The 16,833-nt window shown below is 49.0% G+C and overlaps 1 protein-coding gene across 3 annotated transcripts in view; it reads right to left on the bottom strand.

The window, feature by feature from the left end:
- Positions 1-16,374, bottom strand: part of RXRG (retinoid X receptor gamma) — a 48,007-nt gene extending 31,633 nt beyond the window's left edge. The window contains exons 1-3 of one of the 3 annotated variants that reach the window (XM_032697252.1): positions 16,282-16,374; positions 9,373-9,379; positions 5,593-5,723 (exon numbers count right to left, since the gene is read on the bottom strand). In XM_032697252.1, the coding sequence (XP_032553143.1) occupies positions 5,593-5,689 (97 nt within the window). In that variant the 5' untranslated portion in view covers positions 5,690-5,723; positions 9,373-9,379; positions 16,282-16,374. Of the gene's footprint in view, positions 1-5,135; positions 5,210-5,592; positions 5,726-5,798; positions 5,845-9,372; positions 9,380-16,281 lie in introns of those variants that run through there. The other 2 variants (XM_032697253.1, XM_032697254.1) reach the window with 2 other exon arrangements.
- Positions 16,375-16,833: the final 459 nt, after the last annotated feature.

The following is a 16,833-nucleotide window of genomic DNA, read 5'->3' as shown; positions in this document are numbered from 1 at the left end:
TTTCCAGAAAAGCTGCTCCCCCAAGACATAGGCTACTTCAAGATCCCACAAGCAAAGCAGACCCAGGAAACATGTTTACATGCCATACTTTGGCACACAACCTCTAACCTAGGATGACTCAGCAGCAAGGGAAGATGGACATTGATGAACCCTTGGTCAGGTGAAATGGAAGAGCTAAAACAGTCGAGGGCCTCAGCTGACACCAACGGACACACCTCTGACAAACAAAACTATCCCATTTGCAATACCCAAGAGCTGCCCCGGTGCCTCTTCCTGGCTGGAAAGCAGGTGGTGTGGGCTGGCTCCCAGGACCCCGAGCAAGCAAACCCAAAAGCAGAATCTGTCAGTGCTCTCCACATCTCCTGGTCTTATAGGAAGATGCAATTTTCTGTGCATTCCTAAACTACCTCCAGGCAAGAATCTCCCAAAACCTCCCCCATCATCTGTAACCATAGTTGGAGAAGAGCCTTGCTCGTGTTTGCTGAGCACCTTGCACAGCCACTCCCTTGGAGCAGCCACATTTCTGGCCCTTGTAACAAGTCAGCAATAAGAAAAGGTCATTTAGATCCATCACCACGTATGTGGCAGTGAATGGGGCCAGGGCTGCCAGAGAACAGCCAGGCAAGGGCCAGTCAGTGCTCAGCAGGGGTGTCTGTGCAGATCTGACTGTAGATTTTGGGGGCAGCCAGTCCTGGACCTACACAGTTATCAGTGATGGAAGCAACTGAACAGCTCAGGGCAGAGGCTGCTGGCACATACCTGATGGAGGAAGGACACTTGAGCACACTCTGCTCCTATCCTCTCTGGAAGCATCCATCCTTTGCAAGATGGATGGACTTTTGGCCTGTCTGACTGCTTTTTACACCCACAAGATGCTCTCACCAGGCCCACACAGCTCCGACCTACCCCAAGTCCAAGTCCCGGCTACACACAGAGGGTAAATAAATAAACATCACAGGCCCAGATTCAAAGCACAGCATCCCCTTTTCAGCCTGAAGAGGAAGGCAGTGAGGATGCAAGGATGCTTGATGCGAGATGAGATGTGACCACTCCCTGCCATCCCAGGCTCTAAAGGGCTCTTGTCTCCCCGGCCACCTGCCCCATCCCCTGCTGAGCAGGCACAGCCACCCCCAGGGCACCTGCAGCCCTGTGCGTGCAGCCAGCGAGGGACGGCTCCCCAGCCGGCACATCAGCCCTCCCCACGGGCTGACTCTCTGCACGAGATACCTGTCAGGGGCAGGGATCATCGCCTAGCACAGAAACAGGGCTGAGCTCTTCCCAGCTCCCCCCCACCATGGGTCAGCCGGGCTCAGACAGCTCCACGTGTGTGATGTGGAGGCAAAGCTGGCCAGCTCTGCTGAGTGGGATGGGCAGTTTTGCACCTCAAGTGCCCAAGGTGCTGGTGCAACTGGGGAGGAGCCCCTGCTGCCCAGGTGGTGGCCTGTCAGGGGACAGGTCTGCAAATGCACCCCCTTCTCCCTTAGCAGGACTCAGTGCCCTCTTTCACAACCCAGAGCATTTGGAGGGGAAGTATTCACCTGCTCCAGGGTCTCTCTTGACTTCTGTGGTCATATATCCCTAAGAAAACCCATCCTAGAGGATGTCTCAGGCCCAGCCTGATTGCAAGCTGCCATTCCCCAAACACAACCCCATTGCCTGGCCTGAAAACCTGCCCCAAGCACCCTGGTGTCCCCTCCTTGCCTCGTGTATGCCTTTAACAGTTTGCTGGATTACCCATTGCAACTAAAATAACAAAGCTACCAAAGAAGAGGGCAAACAGACGTGATATTCTGCAGCAATTAGGGCTAAACAGGGGAACGGGGAGCAGGGAATGAATGGACAATGGGGAGGGCAGGGACATGGCAGCCCAGGCCCCGACAGGCTGGGCACGAACTGTCCTCAAGAGGCCGGGTCCAAGCCAGGGAGCAGCGAGCTGTACATGAGGAAACGCAGGGAGATGAAAAGGGTTATTTAAACAAGCACCAGGCAGTCCCCACAGGGCCTCCCCGTCCGCTTGGCTTCATCACAGAGTGTCCAGAGTAGAGCAGCTCCCGCTTTCCCCCTTCTCCGAATCCTTTCAGGTGGCGGGGGGACGCTGGCAAGCTGCGGTGGGGTCCGCTTAGAAAGGAAGGAATCCATTAATCTCTCTGGTAATTACTGCCACATATGGATTTGCACAATTACACTTCGTTAATTGGTTATTACAGGCAAGCCAGACTGATTGGGCAGAACGGCTGAGCTTTAACCCCTTCGCTGCCCCCAGGGCCAGCCAGACACCGAGGCAGCCTTCTTCCCAAAACATTGCTGTATCCTCCTGTAACCCTGCTGGATCCTATGCCAAGGACCAGCAAGCACAGCCCTCAGCACCCCGTCCAGACATCTTTGCTCTCATGACTTCCTTTCAGCTGGGTTCTCAAAGAGATGGACTCAAGTGGAGCGAGCCTCCACCTCAAGACAGCCAAACTCCCCAGGCAACTTCATCTGCTCTGGGTTTGCAGCAGACACACCACCTACTCCCCAGGGTGCTGAGGGATGGCAAACTCAGATTTTGTTTGTTTTTAGAAGGAGACCAAGATTCCTTGTGCACTTCGACTTTGTGCCCTCAAGCCCAGCAGGGTTGGTGCCAACAGAAGAATCCACCCCCAAGTCTGTCTCAGTCTCTGAATGCAACTTCTTCAGCTGGATTTGCAGTGTAATGCTTTTCTTCCTCAAAACACTGAGAACAGAGACTTTACTCTAGTAATAAACACATAAATAACCACAGTAATATAAGCTATACCAAAAAGTACAGATAAAACCCTTGTAAAACTCCAGACAGCATAGGAGTTCTGCCAGTTGAGAGTGAAGGCTGCCTGGCCTCCCCACAATGCAGCTACCATGTCCACCACCTCTCACAGGTAGGTAGCCATCCAAAACCTGCCCCCAAAATGTCTTGTTCAGGATCCAGCAATGTTTCTGGAAAAAAACTCAGAAGAGGCAGGCCAAGGTGAGAGCAATTGCTGCCAGAAACATGTCAAAGGCTTCCCATTAAAAGCTGTAACAAGAAAGCAGCAAAACAGAGCATTGCAGAAAACCCACAGGGCAGCAGGGCCCACCCGAGGAGAGAGCTTTTCTCAACAGCCACCAACAGCAAGGACAGAGCAGGCATTGGCATATTAGGATTTCAGAGCTACTGCACTGCTCCTTGGCCACAGGAGAGGCAACAGAGGAACCTCCTCTAGGCAGCTCATGTCTCTCCCTTTCCCAAGGGCAGCCCAACACCCCCCTCCAGTGAGGCAGTGCCTTTTGGGCAGTAGGATAGTGCTTAGCCCAAGCAAGAGACTTACAGGAGCAGCAGAGCCAGCAAGGCACATGGTGAGGACTTTCAGCTCAGCTTCTGAATCACCCCAGCAAGCTACTGCAGCAGCAGCAGCAGCAACAAGATCACAGCAAGAAAAACCTAACTCCAGCCCACCCTCTCACTTCATCCTCCAGGTAAAAAAACCCTTAGGCCAGCCCATTTAGATTCTTCAGGTGAAGCAGATCAATAGGAGACTCAAAACATCTGCAACAAACACATACCCACCCTTTCCTCTACTGCTATCACTGCAGTCATGCCTGCAGTGATATTATAATAACAATGATATTATAAAATCAGTGATATTATAATGCTACTCAACATTATACATATAACACAACACTCTAGGTCTAGCCTAGGAGAAACCTCCTTCTCATCAGCTAATTAAAGGGCTTCTACTGTCCCCACTCTGCTGCAAGTAGCCCAGTAATAAAACTGTTCTCCCTAGGAGGTCACTGGTGTTTCATGAAAGTTACAGTAGGATTTGTTCCTGTTGTCCAGTGACCTGTGATTTCCCAGCTCCCTGACTTCATACAGACATTTCTTTCTCCTGCAAAAGCCAGCTCCGAGCTCGCTGTCTGAAAGGGACCATCTGGTCCGTTGTAAAGGCAGCATCTCCCAGCTCCCCATGAGTGTTCTCAGGTGTGCGTGAGCTGGTCTTCGAGGAAGGGAGAGGCAGGCCAGCCCTGCACCCATGAAAGGTTGCTGATCTGTCCCCTAAACCAACTGCCTCTGCAACGCTCAGAATGAATCTTCAGAGCTGTCAAAGGGAAGATCGGGCAGAACCCGCAACCGTGTTTAAAAAGGTCAGCTGGGCAAAGTCAGGATGGGAAGGATGTTTGTTTTATTGACAGATGCAGAGCAGAAGGGGCCAACCTGTGAGTACCTGCAAGCTGGTTTTGGCAGCACATGCTAGACTTCAGCTCTGGGCTCTGGTGGCTGCAGCTGGTGGCAAATCCTTTGTGGACCACTCCCAGATAACAGGGTCTGGGGACTAAGCCTGAAACTGAGACTGGGGTTGAGCACCAAGCAGGGATCTTGTGCAGCCTCCCTTTATGCTGAGGGGTCAGAATAGGCTGGTGGGATGGATGCCTTTCTGGCTCTCATGACAGTTTTTAAAGCTCAGAGACTAGAACATAATTTTCTCTCTGTCCTTTACTTACATGCACATCTGCCCAACAGAGGTTGGTTTTGATTCCCAGAGTTCAGAATTGATGCAAAGGTTACTTTGCATCCTACCAGATCAATTCCAGCGTTGTACAACTGGTTTACCTCATATACAGGAATCAGACAAATAGTGTACCTGTTGATGCTAAGTAAACTTAATATTGATATGGATATGTGACATATTTACTAGTAAAGCAGCCAGAGAAGTTGCTGTTTTAAATTTTATGTGACTTGGAAATATATAAAGGCAAGTAAATATATTCTTTTTGGTCAGAATATTGTTACATGTATATTGCAAAGAGCTCATCTGCAGCAGACTTAGCGAAACACATTGAGTCAGGTCAAAACCCAAACCAGGTTCAAAGGGATCTGAAATTAATTAGGCCATTAAGACTTTTTCCCAGTGGAATTCTCTCTCTCTGTGTACATACACACACATATTTAATATATTTGACAAAATCAATATTTATCCAGGAAGACCTTCATTTTTCAGAGAAGCATCACTTTGTTAAAAGTATTATCCTCACGGAAAATTCTTGACTAGCTTTACATGTAGCTTCCACCTGTTCTTTTTCAACCTTTATGAGCTGATCTCCAGAACTCCTTTAGTATAAGCCATCACAGCCCTCACCTGTAAATACAGTATCCCCTTCCACACCTTGAACACTTTTCTTTCCCTCCATTGCAGGAGAAAAGCACAGACTCACAGGTCTGGAAGAGACACAGAGGAACACAAGCTCATCTCACCCATCTTTCTGCCCCAAATCAGACCAGACATCTTTGGGAAGAGAGCTGCCACCTCCTTCCCCAGCCCATCTGTCCCATCACACCTCCACCACTCCTGTTAAATTATATTTTCCCAATGTCTAAACTCCTTCAATGGAGAGTGCAGCTCAGTGCTACGAGGGTTTCTTCCCAAGACCTGCAGCCAAATTAAAGTCCCATAAAGGCTCTGTTCAGATGGCTACAGAACAGCATGCCCAGGAGGCTGGGCAAACCCCACAGCTCTCAGTGGTGTCCTGCACAGCCTCCCAACCCAGAACTGAGCCCACATAGCTGATTGGCACAGGGTCAGGACAAGGACTTACAGAAGTGAGGGAAGGAGCCCATCTCCAGGGGATAAGGAACCTGTGTGCCCGGCTGCATTTCCAACCTGCGTCCCGTCTCTTCAGCAGACTCAACCATGAAGGGAGGTTTGGGATCAGCTCTCTCAGCAGCGCTCTTGGAGAAAGAAAGGAGTGTTTACATATTACAGAGCAGCATCCTCACAGTCTGTCCTAAGTTACAAATTTACCTCCCAGACCTTGACCGGGCTGGGGTTTCCTGTGTTTGCTCCTGTCTCTTTGGAAAGCGGGAGATGTTGCAATGCCGGGGGGAGGGCTGGCTGCACAGGCTGCCTGGGGAAGGCCCTGCGGCGCAAAGGAGTCAGTCCGAAGTGGCTCTGCTGAGAAAGTGTCTCCCGGAAATGATTTCTTTTCTAATCCCAGCTCCTAAAGGAACAAAACCAAGCAAACAACTGTCACCCGGTCTGAGCATCAGCCTCAGTTCTGCTTTCTTGCTTCCCTCTGCCAGTTGTCTTTTTTTCTCTCTCATCTGCACCCACTCTATCTGGCAACAAACTTTGCCAATGAGAGGGTGGCAGTGTTGGTCACAGCACCACTGGACTCCAGGGGAGACCAGGCATAACTGGCTTTTGCCTCACCGAAGCTGTCTGAGGATGGTGGGGGCAGGTGTGAAGGCAGCAATGTTTTGTACACATTCCTAGGCAGTGCAACTAGTTGCTTGCAGGTGACCTGGACAGACCCCTGTCTCCAGAAGGCTTTCAGAAGACCAGCCTGTGCTGTGACCGGTTTTTCTTGTGCTGAAGTTAAAGCCCCTGGCTTTGTTCCTGTGCTTGCTTATCTCTGTTACATTCTCAAACCACGCATAGGCATCTGCCTGCATCCTCCCTCGTGTTTGGATTTTGCCAGTCTTGATGGAGAAGAGCTACAAGCAAACAACATTCCTCTCTCCCCGTCTGCACTGATAATCTCAGGATCTCATCTCCTCTGCTCTCCCCTTCAGGCTGTGTCAACACTGCTGGGGTTGTGGAGGGCAGGACTGCTCTGCCTCCGCTGCCCCATCCTGTACACTGTGTGCTGCTCAGCCCAGAACAACCCCACATGGACTATTCCTCTGGGATGAGTCAGACCTAGCAGGAGCTTTCAACCACCTCCCTCTCTTAGATTTCTCCACATTTACAGCAACAAAACATGCAGGTCCCAAAGTGCAGAATGATCTCAAGACTTCGCCTTCCAGAGACTTTCAGGAATTGGAGCCTCTGCTCTGCTGAGATCAGCAGACAGAGCATTGCCAAAGCCAAGGTGGGACACACAGCCCCCTCCTCATCAGTGCCAATTGCTGGGACATTTCCCACAGGAGAAGCAGCCACAGGGAGTCCAGGCAGGCAGAGCTAGCAAGGCTGCCAAACTGCTGGTTTGATTTTGCTTGCACTTTTAGAAAATTCTTAGTCTGAAACTGCAACAAATTCCTCAAATTCAAGTTCTCATGCAGCTGAAACCCTGCAGGGTAGTCTGGATTGAAGCCAGGAGGTGAGCAAAGAGAATCCTCTTTAGGAGACATAGAAATCCAGCGTGCTCTGTCTGCTGTCTCTTCTCTCCGGAGGCATTGCCCCTGCTGTGGGTAAGATGGATCCAATCTCCTTTTTCTTCCTTTTATTTTTACCCAGGAAGGGCTGCCGAGCAGTCAGATCACTCAGGGATTCCAGACTCCCTGGAATCTGCCAGTGACCTTTCAGACACACTCAGGTTTGTCTTCCCAGTTCCCACAAACAGCCAGATTTCTGTGCCCTGAGCTGTGGTGCTTGGATCCCTCTTCCTATCCCTTTCCCTTTCTCAGACCTAACATATCTCAGCAGCTGCCAGAGCATGGAGCCACTCCAGAAATGAATCTCCAGTGTGACATGGCACAGCTTTAATTACACAACAGGAGCCAGAAGAAAGGCTGTGAAACACTGCTCTCTCAAAAACTTAAACCTCCACTTGAGGCACTTGGTGTGGCTGCGAGCAGAAGTAGCAGGACTTGAGCTCTCCAAGCACATAAAAGAGCCAAATCAAATGCCCTGTTGATAGAGTCTAGCAAAATAAACTAATGATGGACAGCACTGCAGGTTTTCATATGTGAGGGAAGGATTTACAGTGATACCAAAGGAATTATTTCAGCCCCATGGTGACAATACCCACCCGCTTCCTTATTATATTTTATTGATCTTGCCCTAAATACATGTGGCTGGAGGAAATGATGCATAAATTACTAACAAGTTAATTTCTTGCTCCGACACAGACTCACAACAGCCCTTTGAAGGGGAACCAGGAAAGACAATGTGTGAAAGGATAAAGGCGATGAGACAAGCTTGGATGTAATAATCCCATGTGAATGATTATTGCTGCAACTAATGTAATCTAATAATGAAGAATTTACGCCAGATGTCCCCCGGAATATGCCGGGCAGACTCAGGATTCAGCAGTGGATCCATTTCTAAGGAAACCTTGTTAGGAGGGAAAAAAAATGCTGTTGTCTGTTCATCAAATGGGAGGCTGTAGACCTTTATAGTCAGAGTCTTAACAAAAGCCTGCCTTGCAAAGCTTCCTGGAAGGGTGTTCATCAGGCCTGATTGCCCATTTGTTTTCAGGAGAAGTTTAAGGTGTTGGGTTTGCCTTGTAAAACCTCTAACAGTCTAGGAGCAGCCCATTTCAGAAGCTGCCCCTTACCCCAAGCCATAGCTGACACAAGGATCTCCCCTTTCTCTCCCTGGAGCACAGAGGGAGCTGCTGGGACATCAGTCTCCAGGACAAGTGAATGAAAAGTGGAGATTCGCTTCTTTTTATTTATTTTGAACTTACATCCCTTCCGCTCCCTTGAGTAAATCCTTAAACCAGTGCTCCATCCCTGTCCTGAGGCATGACACACCCCATACACCCCTTTCCATCTCACAAGCTGCAGGATATGGGGACACCCCATAGCAGTGAAAAGGAAAACACAGAGCTCTGCACCAGAGGAGTATCATGGGTGTACCCAGGCTGCTGCAAAGTGAGATTGGCTTCACCTTGGTTCATGCCATTTAGAAGGCCATTTTGCAGCAGGCAGGTGAGCACAGGCCTGGCAGAGTGCTGCTGACCATCCAGGTCTTCATGAAGACCTGAACCGGACCAAATTTATTGCCCAAAACGCAGACCAGAGTTGGGATAATTTGTTATTTCAGATCCAGCCCCAATTGAATGCTCTTCTAGCCCAGGGAAGCGCTACCAACAGGCACTGATTTCCATGGCATGTTGGGCAATCAGCCAAAACAGAGACCCAACATCCACATTTCATTTGAAAACTACCACGAGCTAAGTGTAAAAATAGGCACAAACCATACTTTTCGCTCTCTCCTCACCTCTGTTTCTTATTCATCACCTCTTTGAAGGTATTTTGAACAGGATCTAAACACCTATTCTGGTTGCACTTTGGGGTTTGAACTGCTGTTCATAATTCCTCCTTAATTTAAGAAGCTCTATGGGAAGAAGGGGGAAGGGAAGCTTAAGCAGGATCCAGATCCACTAAAACACAAACCACTACATTCAACTTGAAAGATTTGTTTAAGCCCCATTAACTTAATTGGGACTTAACATCTTGTTCATTCCTTGCTCTTGCAGAAGACCCAGAGATCTCCACAGTGAACATGTGTGACTCCAGCACTGAGTCATGGGGACTGTGTGATCGTGGTTGGATTCCGTCAAAATTGCAGCTGCCGTGCTTCTCCCAGGATCCTCCTTTCCCAGGTACTTGGAGAGTGTAGGCTGCTTGTCTGTTGAAATTTATTTCACCGGGGCTCTTTGATCTGAGCCTGTGTGCTGCTGGTCTGTTCTAGCAGGCACACAGCTGTTCTGAAGGACTTTCCAAACAACAATGCAAACATAGCTGCACTTAGGACTTGCAAACCCTGATTTTAGCCAGTTTGTATGTCAGACATCACTGTGCCTAGAAATGACTTGCAAACAGGACCAAAGATCAGGCCTAATTTTAGTAAGCCTTTGGGCTCTGCGTCCCCTGACTGTGCTTGCTTTGATGAAACACGATCATAGGATGAAAGAAAGCAAAAACCCAGCTGGCACCTGCTGGGAGGGCAGGGAGAGAGAATCTGGCAGACAGGAGGTTCCTACAGAGATTGCCAACACTACTACATGTCTGTTTTGCTTTCTGGGCAGGATGGTGAATCCAAAGGTGATAAACATTTGGCTTGGCTGGCCAGACAAGATGTGCCCACATCAGACACTGCACAGTCCCTCCTCTCTCACTGGCATCTCTGTGCCTCTCAAGGCAGCTCCTTCTGCTGTGCTTCACATCTCCAGCCCCTGAGCTTCAGAGAGATCGAGGCTCTGCTGGAGTGAAACACATCAGTGGGAATAGCTGCTCCCTTGCAAAGAGCAGGCTGGCTGGGCTGCTCTGTACCAGACATCTGGACAACCGACTTCACATTTCACTTTGCAGCACAACACAAGGATTGTTGTTAGAGGACATCTTTGAACCTCAGGAAACTTTGAGTTATCTGCAGTATTTTTAGGACAACAGCTTTATTTACAATTCAGTGCCATGAAAAGACAAATGTTTAACTAAACCGGGAGTGACTTTGTTCTCCAAATACTTCCAGTGAGGAAGAGTGACTCTGAAGTGAAAAAAACTTGCTGTTGTCTGAGCATCAAAAGAGGTTAGTAAAGATTCTTGACTGTCCTTTCTCTTGGTCTGAAGCCCTGAAGAAAGGACTAGAACCCAGTTGTGCTCTTTAACCAAGGAGCAGTTCGTGTTCTCTTTGCACCAGTTGGAACACGATTCCTTTCTAAAAATATCCAGTGGTTTTCCTGTGCCATTGAACACACAGGTGAGCTGGCTCGATACTTTATCAGCCAACCAGTGCAGCCTGAGTGACTCATTGCCCCTGGAGCAGCAATGAGCAGTAACCTCCTCTGACAGGACAGTCAGATAAGCCAAACCACTGGGCTGTAATAACCCTTGTTAGCTTTCCAAACCTATTCCTTGCCCCCACTCTCTCTCCAGAGAAGCCTACAGCACCTCTTTGGCGGGGTGAGCTGCACATCTAGACAGAAGGACCTGCACCCTGGGCCCACCAGATGGATTTTATGAAGATGGTCTGTCCTGCTGGGCCCCTTCTGGGAAGGAAGGAGCTGCTGATAGCATTACTGTGTCTGCTCTCTATCACAGGGCCTGGGGCTTGCCTGCACCGGAAACAACACTCTAGGATAACACACAGACCCTTGTGGAAGCTACAGCAATTAGGTTAATTAAGAGCTGGGGTGGGCCCATATGTTTTCTGATCTGTTGTTTTTTAGGTCCCCTATTGCACCTGTTCCCACAGCATCCCAGCACCCCTAAGGCTCAGATTTTCCCACTCCAGACATGAGAACAGAAGGACCTCTGTCCCAGATCAGAGCAAGGCCTGCTTGGCCTCATATCCAGCAGCAGATAGAGCAGCCAGAACGACAAGAATAGGATGTCATTCCCCTGGTACAGGTCCTCTGCTCTCCCCGGGAAGGTCCCAGAGCTGTTCTCTAAGGAGTCCAGTATCATTTGGACACCATTCCTGGAGGTATTTACAAGATGTGTAGACATGACACTTAGGGATATGGTTTAGTGGGACTTGACAGCATTTGGTTTATGGTTGGATTCAATGATCACAAGGGTCTTTCCCAACCTAAAAGATGCTACGATTCTATGATTCACTTTTAGACACGAGGTAGAGGCATGAATTGCACAGTCCGTTTCTCTGAGGCAGAATCACTTTCTGGAGTTACACTTCAGTGTTGACATGGAAGCCGAGTATCTGCTGTGTGCAGCCATCTCCATTTCTCCTGCTTATGCAGGAACACAAATAAAGTTCTTTTAAAGTCCATGGAATCCCCATCACCCATTACTATCACCAAAAGGCTGACTCGCAAGACTTTCTTCCACTTAGGAAACAGGGAAGGATGCTGTGAGGCATAATTCACCATTTAATGGGCTGAGAACCAAAATCTGCCCTGTGTGTGTACAAGGAAACAGGAAGGAAAAGTTACAAAAGCATTGACTGATCCATTGTGAGTGTGTGGATGTTATTAGCTTTGTCTGGCAGCACTTAAAACACATTTGTCAGCACCTAAAGGAACCAATTCTGAATTTAATGCATCCAAACTGAATGAATTGCAGTCTGGAGAAAATGGGGATCTGTATCTGACATCTTTTCAGCACGTATATGACTTTAGTGAGCTAGATGCTTGTTTATAAGTAATTAAAGTTACTTTACCAGAAACTTTTTATGTCCAGTATGTAATTAAAATGCAGACTTTAAACTCAGTCGTAGGAAAGGCATGGATTTTTTAACATTCTCAATGCTCTCCTCCTGGCGTGTCAGCTGGGATTTTATACCAGAAGCAAAACCTTCTACAGGTGGGCAAAACCTTCTAGAGGCATGGCAAATTAAACAGGATGCTGAATATTCCTGAAGAAAGAGCTAATAGAGGGAAAGGGAAATGGAACAGATTGAACTGTACTGCCCTCAGCAGTAATATTCAGCTGTCCCAGTTCAAAAGAGCAGAGTGACAAATGCATTCAGGTGAATGGCTGGCCTGCCTTTAGTGCAAATAAACCAGCAGCCTGAGCAAACTCTGTGTGTCTGAGCAGTGCATGCCAAATTCACCATGGCTTTACCAATCACCCCCACAATGCAAACTGCCACTCTTCCCTCCAAGGGCCTGTGGCAAGGATCTTTCACCCCTACCCCAATTGCTGTACCCACAAAAAAAGTCAGAGAGAAAAGCACGAGTGGCAAGCAAGAAGGGTCTTGCAAAACAGAGGAGGAGATGTTCTTCCCTGCAGGAAAGGAGGGAGAGCGGTGGGGAACACGGACTATCTATCTGCTCCCTCCTGCATGACTCCATGGCATCTCTGTCAAATGCTCCAGCCAAATCCCCTGCCTTTAGCTGCAGCAGGTTACTAACACAGGTGAGTTTTTCTCCACAAGTGCCTTTAACAGAACATAAGAACCTCAGCCACACCTGGTTGTTTGCAGGGGTTGCTTTGATCAAATGTGATTTGCTGTGAAGTAGTAAAGATCATTCTTTGACAATGACCCAGCACTTCCTAACTCATCTGCAGAGCTTTCCTCTGATGCCTTCAAGGGCCATCCAGATCAGACTCCAGTCTGGGAAGAGCCTGTGACAAACAGCCTACCATGCTTTCCACCCAGGGCCCAACTTGGGACCCTGTTACCAATGGGGGCAAGGGAGGAGGAGGAAATACAGTGAGGAACAGAGAGGGCCCTTTCTCTCTATTATAGCATAGGACTTTTCAGAACTATTCCTACTGTCTTTCTGCTCAAACTGTATCATTTCCCTGTGGGATATCTTGGTTGTTCAGGTGAGCTCAGCATTGCACCATGTGTTAAAAAATAATTTTTACGTTATCTGGAACGTTTGCACTGACTCGGGATGAGGTAAAGTGGGGACATCACTGTTTCATGCTCTCTGGGCTGTGCTATACTTCCCTCTTGGTTTGTGCTAGGCTGGGCTTGATTTTCCAAGGTCCTAAAGTGAATTCATCCTGCCTGATTGCAGCCCTTCCTTTCCCAGAAATCATCTTATGGAATAAGCCCTGAACAAACTGTTTCCTATATTCCCTTTAACCCTTTTCCTTCCACCCAAGTGCTCTGTGACCCAAGGCCTGCTCCAGAAGGCACAAATTCAGTGCAATTCCCTCGTCCTGCCCACTCAGAGACCATCAAAAGCCAAAAATGACAGCACTGGAGTGCCAGAAGCAAGCAAGTCACCTGCAATTTCACACCTGCCATCGCTGCTTTCGTGGCAGCTGGCGAGGCGAGAAGTTGATGAAGGTCCCACTTGGCCCAGGCTGAAAGTCAAAGCAACTGTTGGGCTTTTCAGGGAATGTCCTTTCCTGAAGTAGGAAGGCAGGTAGAAAACCTGCTGGCAGCTGCCCGGGGGCATCTGCTGCCTGCCTGAGGAGGCATTCGTGCTTTTTGCACGCTGTCCTGTTCTTGGCAGCAGCTTTCCTGAGCTGGAAAAAGCATTAGCCATCATCAGCTGTAGAAACATTTTTTGGGCTGTGGATTTCTTTCTGTGGAGCCACAGCTGAACTGTGTTGGTCAACTCTGCCTCCCTTCTAGGTGAGATTTAATAGAGCCAGGTGAGTAGCAAAAACCATCCAGCAGGTTTTGACTCCACTAGTCAAATCTAACCTGCAATTTGGATTGTTTCTCCCGACAGATGTGCAGAAGTGAGGCCATAAACCAGGCTAGGGAACTCCATAGTACAACTCCGCAAATGTGGTGACAAGCTGGGCTCTGGTACCCGCTTTTCCGCCCTCCACTCAGCTCCTGCTGCCCACTTCCAACAGGAGCCTGGCCTGCCTGTCCATGGGCAAGCCCAGGCTATATTTCTCATTCGATGTGAGTTACGGCTCCCAGGGAGCAGTGATCTTGTGGACTTTTCTGTCCCTGACCAAGAGCTCACAAAACCAATTTTCTCCTCTAAGTCTACGCACCCACCACCAGCCACACATGAGCAGCATGCTCAAGCCAAGAGGAGGGAGCCAGCCCCCTGAAAGAACCAGAGGAATCCAAACAGGAGCAAGACTCAGGACAGAAACCAGACTCACAGAGGCTTGAGCACATTGCATTGCACAGACACAGTCTGGCCTCCTGGCCCTAATATCCTCTGACAGCTCCCAGAGCAGGAGCTGAGCAGGTTAGTGACTTGATCACGACACCAACTCCTGCGGGACCTGCTGCTCCACAGTCCCCACTGCCAGGCCCCAGCAAGGCACGCAAGGAGCTGCACGGATGGGCAGCCCCTGGGGCCTGGAGCAGTGAGTTATCTTCTCGACAGAAGTGCTGGCCAAATGCTGGGTCCAGTCCAATCCTTGAAAACTGGAGTTTTGGAAGGCAACTTCAGCCAGGCCCTGGTGAGTGACTGTTTGTTTGATGGCTAATTGCTTATGAAAACAGAAGGCACAAACTCAATCTGTGCAGGTCTTATATCGCCAAAGCCCACAGAAACATCCACCTCAAGTCAAAAGCTACCTGCCTGAGAGACTTTTAGCAAAATTTCTAAGTTTCTAACTCCCCTTCTGTCACACTGCAGAAGTAAAAGGCTAAAGCCAGCCTGTGCAGCTCAGTTCATCAGGAATGTGTTAAGTTATGCCACAAAAACCATTCCTTTGCTGCCAAGCAGCAAACACAGAGCTGTGAAAGGACATGCGTGCCTCCCAGTTAATGTCACCTTCACAGCTTCCATAGGTCACAGCACAAGCACACATCCGCTCCAAAATAAGATGCCAGGCAAAGCACGGATCCCATTCTGAACAATGCTGTGGGCCCAGGGAGAGATGAGGAATTTAAGGGAAGTAGAACAACAGGAAATAAGGAAAGTCCCTCCAGCAAGGACCTGTGGCCCATCGGTGGTCGCTCAGCACTGCACCACACAGAGGAGTGACACAATGGAGTGACTAAAGGACTGCCTGGCAGCCAGCATTCCCAGGGCCATTGTTGCCAGCACGGGAACTATGCAGAGAGCAAACAAGAGCTGTGTTCCCAGGCACTGCAACAGAGATGCATCCACTCCAATATAATGACTTCCTGAAGCTCCTGGACATACCAGGCCATCCTAACTGGTAAATCATATCCTGAAGCAGGAAAAACTGTGCCAGGAGGGTATAAAGAATCAAGCATTCTGGACAGGCACAGGCTGAGGATAGATGTAACCTGAAAGTCATGGCAAGGAAGGAGACCCCCTTCAGAGAGTCTTTGTCTGGCCTAGGGGATATATGGGAGAAGTAGAGGACTAATCCCACCCAGTTGTGGTCTCACTCATGTTGCCTCTAGAAGTCACAAGGGATGAAGGCTTGGAGAAAGAGAGGGGATAATTTTATGGTCTCTTTTCTGGCAATGAAGGCCCTGTATATCCCAAAGAAAACTGCTAGAAGCACCAGCTCTGGTCAGGAAAGGAGAAGCTGGACTGCTCTGGGCATCACTGTGGGAGCCATGCTGGCCTAAACAGCTCTCTCCAGAGGATGCTACATGCAATCAATGCATATAGAGGACAACAACAAGGACAGGCTGGGGGATCCATGTGGTGGTTTAGCTCTCAAAACAGCTCCTGCAGGGATTCAGAGCAGGGCGTTCCGGGCTAATCTCTGCGTCCCCTCAGGGAACCTGAGGATTACTGCCCTACATCTGCTCACAGGGTTGGGCCCCACCTTGTCAAGGCAGGGGAGGTGCTGACAGCCACTCTCAGTTCCGTAATCGGTTTGGGATAAGCAGCAATGGGCCCTGTCCACTGTGGTGCAGCACCTCTCAACGAGTCCCTTGAGTCCCTTGTTCACAGGCCCAATGGCTTCTCTTGAGCCTTACCTAGGGCAGGAATGCACCTCATGGCTTGTCATCAAGGGTTGGCTCCTGGCAGCAGCTACAGAGAGCCACAGTGCAGCTTCCTTGGCTACCTCACACAGCAGTGTCTGGCCATCACTGACACCTACTCAGCAATAGCTCATGGCAGAGTCTTTGGCTACAGCCCCAGCCAGGGTGGGAGTGCAGGTCACACTAATCCCCAGAGCTGTGCTTTCACCTCTCAGCCCACGACCCCCACAGTCAGCCAACTTCCCAGCAGAAAGGGCTGCAAAAACCTGCATGGGCTGAGGGGATGTACTGTTACCTATACGACATCACCTACTTGCTTCTCCTTCTGCTCTCCTCTGCCTCCTGAATACGCCTCTCAGAGCTCACTGCTGGTCCAAACAACAGCTTCATGGGACACACTGCTGAGCCTTCTTCCTTTCAGGACTGAGGATGCTGGTTTGGGATCCAGCTCTGGCTGTGCTAGTTCCAAGCACTCAGCTCCATCTGCTGGCTGCTCTGTCCTTGACCGCTATGGAAACATGGAAAGCTCCATTAGGGACAGCCTCACGTTTAGCCAGTCTTCTCCCAGCCCTCCCATTCTGCAGTTGAAGCCATAGTCACAGGGCTGACCCAAACCATTTAAATGATGTACATTTCCAAAAAGGGAACATTACATTGAAAATATTTTATTAAATAATGTTACAAACTGGACAATACATATCAGATTAAATCAGAGATTTTTTAATTTATAATCATAACTTAAACATAATTTAAGAAAGACTTTCTAAACATACAAATCTCAGGCTCCCATTTTATCTGTAAATAGTATGCAGGCATGAAATCCATACAAACACCTCCAATTTATTTTAAAATTACTTGGGCCAAG

Source organism: Chiroxiphia lanceolata, chromosome 9 (assembly GCF_009829145.1).
Source record: "Chiroxiphia lanceolata isolate bChiLan1 chromosome 9, bChiLan1.pri, whole genome shotgun sequence".
NCBI lineage: Eukaryota > Metazoa > Chordata > Aves > Passeriformes > Pipridae > Chiroxiphia > Chiroxiphia lanceolata.
Note: the sequence above shows the minus strand (reverse complement) of the source record. Positions and strands in the feature narration are given on the sequence as shown.